The sequence below is a fragment of the Copidosoma floridanum genome, unplaced genomic scaffold (genome assembly GCF_036245765.1).
Source record: "Copidosoma floridanum isolate Cflo_tuat_1 unplaced genomic scaffold, Cflo_Japanese_pri ptg000046l, whole genome shotgun sequence".
In the NCBI taxonomy this organism is placed as follows: domain Eukaryota; kingdom Metazoa; phylum Arthropoda; class Insecta; order Hymenoptera; family Encyrtidae; genus Copidosoma; species Copidosoma floridanum.
Genome location: NW_028321923.1, coordinates 344369 through 352689, shown reverse-complemented (window position 1 = coordinate 352689; position 8321 = coordinate 344369). Strand labels below are relative to the sequence as shown.

The window sequence follows — 8321 nt, the reverse complement described above, 5'->3', positions numbered from 1 at the left end:
CAGTTTTCATTTTGATTTTTTTTGCAGATAAAGATAACACTCCTATAATTTTTTGAATTAAATTATGAGTACGGGGAGTACAGATTGTAGATAATCTTAGAATAACCAGTAACACGTACAAAAGCCGATTTAATATTTGTATTTTTAAATTCTTTATAAAATGTTATTTGCAGTTACATTAAAAAATATCATGTACCAAATACCATTATTCAAAGGATTCTTTTAAAATCATAAATAACTATAGAATCGAAGTCGAACCAATTCTATCAGACAAAAATATGAGCATTATTCAAGATTATTTAAAATAAAATTTTAAAAAATTATTGTATTTTTCTGTTCCTATTCAAACTTCTGTATGATTCTTTGCGTACCACGAAGAATATTCTATAAAATAAACCATCATGTAAGTCACAGATTTTCAATATCAATACCACAGTATGAAACAAATTATACATTGAGCCATCCCCAGAATCGTGACTACCACCACCACCACAACACCAAACTAATCAATCATGGAAAGAACCCACTGCTCCTACCAATTACAATGTTTTGTGAGGCCACGTATTTACTCGCAGCCAATACCGTCTACCTTAGCTCCTACTCTCCAAATTTGACGGCCAATCAACTTCGACTCTCGAGCTTTTTTTCTCCTACCCCACTTGGGTTAACGCAAGCTCGACCAAGTGCTTTTTTCCCCCACCACCAACAAGTTTTCGATATTTTTGGCTTCTTCTAATATTTTATGTACGAGTGTTCAAACTATGTATTGATTTTGTGTGTGTCGTATATCAATATGTTTACAATAGAGAGATTTTCTCGCAGATGGTTTATAGAAAATGAGCGTTTGGTAAAGACATGTAAATTAATACCTACGTGATATGAAATCAGATTCGATTTACTTCGCGCTTGAAAGGACTCGTTGAGTTACAAAAGAGGTGGTATGTGAAAAATGATAGAAAACCTAACGTTACTTACTTTAACAAAGTGTAAATTCTAAGGGATAACAACTCTTTGGGAAAAATAAAAAGTTTTGAATTTTCATTAGGACTTCGAAGCTTTTTGAAATGGTAAGGAGTCGTTGAATGATTTTTTATGGTGATATTATTTTTAAGGAGAACCACGTCATTTGATGGACTTTAACAATTTTTTTACACTTACACTTTTAAATTCTATGAAAAGGGTGGGCCTTTTTTTCAAAAAGCCAGAAATTTGAATTGATTTCGTTCACAAGCTTTGTACAACTGAAAAGTAATTTTTTTCGAAAAAAAAAAAGTTATTACTCAGATAGCATTAACATTTTTATCTGCCATCTAGGAAACTCTCAAAATATTCGATGCCAAAGTTTGCTTAAAGTCAGATTAGTTTTACGGAGCCGTAATTTGAGACGTCACATTATATCGGCTGTAATAAAACTGTAACAGCATGTTCTCTAAATGAAAATAAAAATACTTTCAAAATAAATCTTTTAATTGTAATTTAGAAAAAATGTTGGTTATCGTGAAAAAGTTAAGAAACTCGTGTTAGATGTAAGTAGCTTTCAAAGTCTTTGTATTAAATGCATGTAGAAAATATGTTATCGTCTCCTACTTGATGATTCCAATCTTATTGAACAAAGTTTCAAATATATAGGTTTTAATTAGCAGGTCGCAAAAGCCTTTTAAAGTATTCTCCATGTTAATATTTAATGTCAATATTTATGTAAAGATGATTATAAACTGTTTGTTAATTTTATATGTCGAGCTGGAACATCCTGCCTTATTCGACTGGATATACAAATGAAGGTACGATATTAGCGTTGATAACGAGAGATTTGATGCAGCAATTTTACGTACACGATGGGTTTCAGTGGTACATAATCATCTTCTCCTTTCCAAAGAGAATTGGGAATCCTATATGTACAAAAATTAATTTATGCCATATTGTATCACCCAATTGTTATACGAAAGCCCACCTGCAAAAAAAAATGTAAACAGAACAGAAAATCAAGAGGTCTTTTAATTCTTTTTACTAACATGAGATATGCCTTACCAACGTCCCGATATAAAAACAGAAGCTATAACAACTGCAATTTACTACACTCGTTTCGTAAATCCTCTATATATATGCGTTTTATTGCTTTTACTGTGTTTTCTCTACAATGAGGCATATCCAGAATGAAAGCCATGTATGCCATACATTGGAGACCTAATGTAGTGTACAAACAAAAAAAAAAAAAAAAAAAAAAAAAGAAAAAAGTTATGCCTCAGTATTTGGGAAAACACAGCTTTGTTCAATTTACTCTAAGCGTTCAGTTGAGACAACTCCTTGACTTTTCATTTTTAATGATGTTAATTATTTTTAGTAGACGAGTTACTTGTTTCGAAGTTCCTTGATTGACTGCATATTGTGAACTATTTTCTTTCCTTAGTATACAGCCAGAATAGTTGAATTTTTCGCATGTAGTTTCTTACCTAAGGTTTTAGAAATACTTTTAGTCTTAGAAATAGTTTTAGAAAGTTTCAAAAAGTGACTTGATAAGCTTAATCGTTTAGCTGGAAGAAAGTTATATTTCCTGCTCTATTGTAAAAGAATTTGCTAGCTCCAAGACTTTGCTAGCTTAAAGTCTTTAAAGATTGTGTACCACAGCGAGTAAGTTGTATTGGAATGAAGACTTGATTTTTGTAGATTCTTCTTTTTTTCTTTTGTCTTATGTAAACAATAGTATATTACGCCACTAGGGCGGAAAGTGCTTCTTCCCGCCCGCGGGCGCACTTTCCGCCCGCCGAGTACTTTCCGCCCGAGGGCCGAAAGTACTCGAAGGGCGGAAAGTGCGCTCAAGGGCGGGAAGGCCTCCGCCCGAGTCGCGTATCCTATTTTTCTCCTTAAGGGCGCAAAGTGAGAACGTATTTTGTCTGGTTAATGATCACTTCAATAGAAATTTAACTACAGGATTAAAAATGAAAAATATTTACGGTGAATTCTAAGATATTGCAACCTCTGTTAAAAAACAACGGAGGTGTTTCGAATAGTGTATTGACTAGAATAGTTGAGTACGAACAAAAACTTAAAGCTGGTATGCTAGAATATCTTGACTGCAGTGTAGATATTAGTGAACTTCCCTATTTATAAATTGTGTTGTATATATAAAACTATGTTTATTGATTGAGATGTCATGAAGAAGAACGGTAACTCGTATTTTGCATCAATTATTTAAAATTGAGTATGATTTTATTTTTATAAAATAATAAGTCTAAAAAAGTAGTCGGTAAGGTAGGGAATTTTTTAAAATAAGTAAGAGTTAATTGTTAATAAACGAAAGTTCGCATCAAAGGTTGTGCGGGGTCCAGGGGCGGCAGCCCCTGGTGGGGGACCAGGGGGCAAAGCCCCCGGCGGGGGTCCAGGGGGCGGAGCCCCCGGTGGGGGGTAGGGGGGGCAAAGCCCCCCCCCTCGTCCAAAAAATCAATTGATCGTTCGATTAAAAAAAATTTACAACCATTTCCCGGAAAAAAAAAAATAAATTAAATTAATCTAATCTCCCGAAAAAAAAAAAAACTTGGTGGAATGAGAGTATGAGTATCAAAAAATGGCAATCAGAGATATAATACTCCCTTATCGTAATATTATATTTTTTCTTAAGAAATTATACACAAAATATACTTATAATAGAATTTCATAAAATAATCAAGTCTTGTTTTGAAGATGTATAAAGAAAGATATTTGATAGATGTCGCATATAACATATTGATAATGTACAGCACCAACTACAAAATTTACTAATTTTTCTTATTTGCGGGCGGGAATGTACTTTCCGCCCTAGGGCAGGAATGTACTTTCCGCCCTAGGGCGGGAGGTTCCACTTTCCGCCCGTGAAATAGGCACTGAAAGTACTTTCGGCCCTCACTTTCCGCCCGAAAGGAGGAAAATTATTTTTTTACCAGGATACATCATGGGAATAATGCAACAAAGTTTCTAATTCTCTCTCATTTGTAAAAATCTGCATTGTTTAAGTCCTAGTATTTATAAAGAACAAAGGATTCTACTACAAAGAGATAACCTAAAGCAATCGAAGAAATTCCTCACCAAGCTTCACTCGACTAAGTATGGCTTAACATCTTTTTCCTTCCTTTTTTTTCACGTATTATAAAAACACCTTGACATCGTTTTCTTTTTCAAAGAAGACAGACTTCCTTCTCGTCTCTTGCAATTTTATCTTTAAAGAATTGTGACAATGTACGTCCATCGAAAATGTTTCTCTACAAAATACGACATTTCTCGTTGTCAAAGTAGTGTCAAGAAATTTTGTACATAAATTTGATAGCAATGAACATCCGTTATTACTACACTGAGGTGGCTTTTTGTAAAGTTGACGATTTGAACGAGTTATATTTCCTTTGTTTTCAACACTCACCCGCACCTGAGATATTCCATGGTAACTCTTTTTATACAGATCCTCCAACAGTAATTATTGAAGGTATAAAATCAAGTAATGTCAGATACGCACAGTTTCATCAAACATTAAAGTTCAAGACAATAGTTTACTAGACATTTTTCTAGAACAAAGACCGTACCTAAGCGCACACTAGCATGTATCATTAACAAAGTTAGCCACGAAAATATTGAGTACGTGATATAACAGGTATTAATTATAAACGATAGTGATATCACGAACGTGACACATACAGTAGCAACATTAGGAGCCACATCGTTGTTTATCAGTCGCTTGAAAGACTTTCCTCAACCAGCAGCAACGTATTTGTATCATAATATTTGAAGAAAAATGTCCGATAATGAGGAAAATGAGAAGATGGATTTTATTATGCGGAATGATGAAGAGTCTCAGAAGTTTGGCGTCTCTTTCTGTGGCCGTGAGGTTCATCCAATAACCTGTACCAGCAACGCCACTGAAGAGACGAGGCAATTGGACCTGAAACGCAGCAAAGATCATCGCCTTTTACCTGATAGCAAAAAGGTATGGGGATTTTAAAATTGCATTTCCATACTTAATTTTTTCTAAGATTCTTTCTCAAAACTGAACAAAATTGTGGTTTTATAAAAAAAGGTCCTCCAGAAGGAGTTTGGTCGCGCTAAATATGACAAAGACACAATTAAGGTCATGGTAAGTATCAAAAAAATTTTCTTTGTTCTTCTCTTTATTTATTTTTCAAACGTTTTATGTTTTGCAAGGGTTGTCCTCGAATTAAGGAAAAAAGTCTATTAAGATTTTTGTATAATCCGGGAGTAGAGAAAATGTTTAACTTTTGCAATTCTTGTAACAAAGTGTAATTAAAATGTATGCAGTAAATCTCTTGAATAAGCTATTAAGCAGGTAGATAAAGCCACGAAAAATGATAAATAAGAAATTTTTTACTACAGCAAGAGTAATTAAAAAAATTTTGTACTATAATTATGACACATAAAAATTTTTTTTTGGGGCATAAATACACCAGCTTCTTTTCGTATTTAACAAGTAGTAAAAATTGACTAAATTATATGCTGAATTTTATTTATAATTCTATGTTTTCATCACAGTGTCAAAATAGCTCAAAATAATTTGATCTTTATTTGATTATCTTTTGATTGCTGCTAGTCAGACAATAGAAAACCTATTTTTCGCGCAGTTATAGAGCAAAAAAGTTCGAAAATTGCTATTCAAAGTTTTAATTTTGCAAAATTATTAATTTTAAGATTTTACAATCAAAAATTCTTTAAAATTAATAATTAAATACCTTTGGTATGAATTTTTTTCTCCTACAGAAAGGCTGAAACAAATCTAAGAACGAAAAGTCATGAAGAACGCTAAGAATTTTAATGTGGTGGAAAAAGCAATTTTTTCTTTCTAATTTCAACCCCAATTTTTGAGAAGATTCAATTTTGCAACATAAATAAATTGTAGATATTTTCAAATACATAGTTCATTTTACTGGTATGCAACACATTGCACTTAATGGAGTAAATTTTCATACGAATTGAAAAATATGTAACTGCTATAACGTGTTTTTAATGTTAACTATTAAGAGTTTGTGGTAATAATGGTTTATCTCCAACTGTCTTCCAACCTGAAACAATTTGTTTCATTTCTGTAGAATAATTCTTGTTATTGATTTGAGTTAGTATTTGTTACGTTCATTAACGATTACTATAAAAAAAAATATATATATACATATATATATATATATATATATATAAAAATACCTGAAAACTTCGACGTACTATGCATTTGGTCGTCTGCTTGCTAAATACAAAACTCATATCGTTACACAAAACCATATTATGATCATTCGCTACTTTTTTTAAAAAAGATTTTTCATTTAATTACATACATTTAAAACCAATACATCTGAAATTTCGTCATATTATGTGAAATACATGTACAAATAACAAACGATATTCTACATTTTTCGTTTTTTTGATTTGGGAAAATCATCACTGTTGCTTTCACTAATATGATTCTCGTCTGTGTACAGAAAATTTTTGAAATTATTTTTCATAATGTTACTATTAACGATTTTAACTGTCTTATGCTCTATTTTCTGGGTTTTAAGATACCGTTTTTTTTTTAAGTACGGAGTAAGTTACGGAGTACTATTAAAAGTCAGTCCTTTTGTTCAAGTAATACTTTTTTTTCGCTGGTGCTTTGTAGATTGGTCGTGCCGTGCATGCAAGACAAAGTATTTTTAATGAATTTAGCCATATTTTTTTACTTGCACGATTTTTCTTGCTACGATATTTAAACGATAATCCTTGATTACTATTTTTATGCAACTGCACTTTTTTCCTCATCGTTTCTTATATTTACAAGAAATATGTTTCACAAAAAAGCGGATGCAAACTGGTAACTGAAGAAAAAGCTGATTAAAAAGATACACCGTAAGAGACAGCACCTTAAATAAGGGTTTTTTTACAGGAACGTGGTCCAAAGTAATTGGTAGGGAACCTTAAATTTTCGTACGTGGAAAAAAAAATCTAATTTTTTTTATGCATTAACGACTAAATGCATGCAACCTTTTGTTCGAAAAACAGTACAATAAGTCAAAGTATTCAAGTATAACAGTTGGTTTTATGCTGTTAATTTATGTAAAAATTACTAACTGTGTAACTGTAAAAATGAGTTTTTAATTACTGTTGCTGGAATTATGTCGTTGAATTTTTTTTTTTCTTCATGTAAAAATATATCCTATAAAGTGAAATTGGTTTCCACACATTCAAATGTGAGTCGTCAAAATGATAATATTTTTTTTTTATTACAAATTTAGTTTTATAAAAGATTAAGGTCAAAATTAAAAAAAAAGTTTGTCTCAACATTGAAGCTTTTCGCTATCCTTAATAAAATTCATCTGAAAACTTTGATGCAGCAATACTATAAGGTTTAAGGCAAATAAATTGTAAAATAATAAATTGTTTTTTGAAATCATTTTTAATGTTACATAAAAATTATTGAGCATGGCTTACGATTTCTTAAAAAAATACGGAATTCTTAACTTTGAAGTAATGATATGCAAGAATGAAAAGATAAATATAATTTTAATATATAATTTTGAATAGCGTCTTTCGCTATCACTTTGTAAAAAATAGGTGTGAGACAACCTTAGCACCACTTTTTGGTAGATTATCGAAAAAAAACAAATTATCTTCTGATACTTCTGCAATACAATGCTCCTAAAGAAAGTTACAAGCAAAATTAGACAAAATAATCTATCAGTTTTAACTGTCTTTTCAATAACAAACAAAGCCGGTGCGTTTATGCCCCAACACTATTTTTATATATAATCTGATCATAACAAAAAGCTATTCCAACAAATTTCGTCGTAGTTAACCTGTTAATTAGAACAATGATGTCATCTTTCAGGTCAGAGGGAAATCGATATTAGTTCAGGCTACCAGGAAAAATCAACTAAGCGAAGCCTCTATGACGTTTGACATTCCAGATCAGTGTGATTTGGAAAGAATTAAGGCAGGATTTCACTCCGATGACGTCTTGTATATTCGTTTTCCTTCAAGGAATGAGCCAGATGTTAAAGTATAGACAATTAAGAACTTTAAAATTTTAAATAATTTATTTTCTAATCGAAAAAAAAGAATATGCAGAAAATAAAAGAATATAACGATGTCATTTTTTTATTTAATGTTCCTTGGTCGAAAAGTATAAATAACATTTTTAGCAATTTTTGTAGTTCCAAGCTCATCAATAGAAAAAAAAAAAAAAAAAAGAAAAGAAAAAAAAAAATACAATTAATAAAAAGAAATCGTTGTTAGCTGTCCATGAGTTTATATAAGTTGATGAAAAATTCGTAAAAAAATATAAAGAAAATACGGATACCATTACTCTACCTTGCTTCGAGAGA

General features: G+C 31.3%; 1 protein-coding gene across 1 annotated transcript; it reads left to right on the top strand.

Moving 5' to 3' along the window:
- The first annotated feature begins 4681 nt into the window (after positions 1 to 4681).
- LOC149373068 (uncharacterized) lies at positions 4682 to 8106 on the top strand. Its single transcript, XM_089597983.1, has 3 exons — positions 4682 to 4948; positions 5039 to 5095; positions 7826 to 8106. Exons 1-3 carry the CDS (start codon positions 4757 to 4759, stop codon positions 8000 to 8002), a joined length of 426 nt encoding a protein of 141 aa, XP_089454109.1. The 5' UTR covers positions 4682 to 4756; the 3' UTR covers positions 8003 to 8106.
- The last annotated feature ends 215 nt before the right edge of the window (positions 8107 to 8321 follow it).

Bases quoted from the DNA above. Each gene is read 5' to 3' on its own strand.
- LOC149373068 (XM_089597983.1), top strand. From the start codon at position 4,757: ATGTCCGATAATGAGGAAAATGAGAAGATGGATTTTATTATGCGGAAT. The intron at 4,949-5,038 runs GTATGGGGATTT...TTATAAAAAAAG, and splicing joins TTTTACCTGATAGCAAAAAG to GTCCTCCAGAAGGAGTTTGG. The intron at 5,096-7,825 runs GTAAGTATCAAA...GTCATCTTTCAG, and splicing joins AAGACACAATTAAGGTCATG to GTCAGAGGGAAATCGATATT.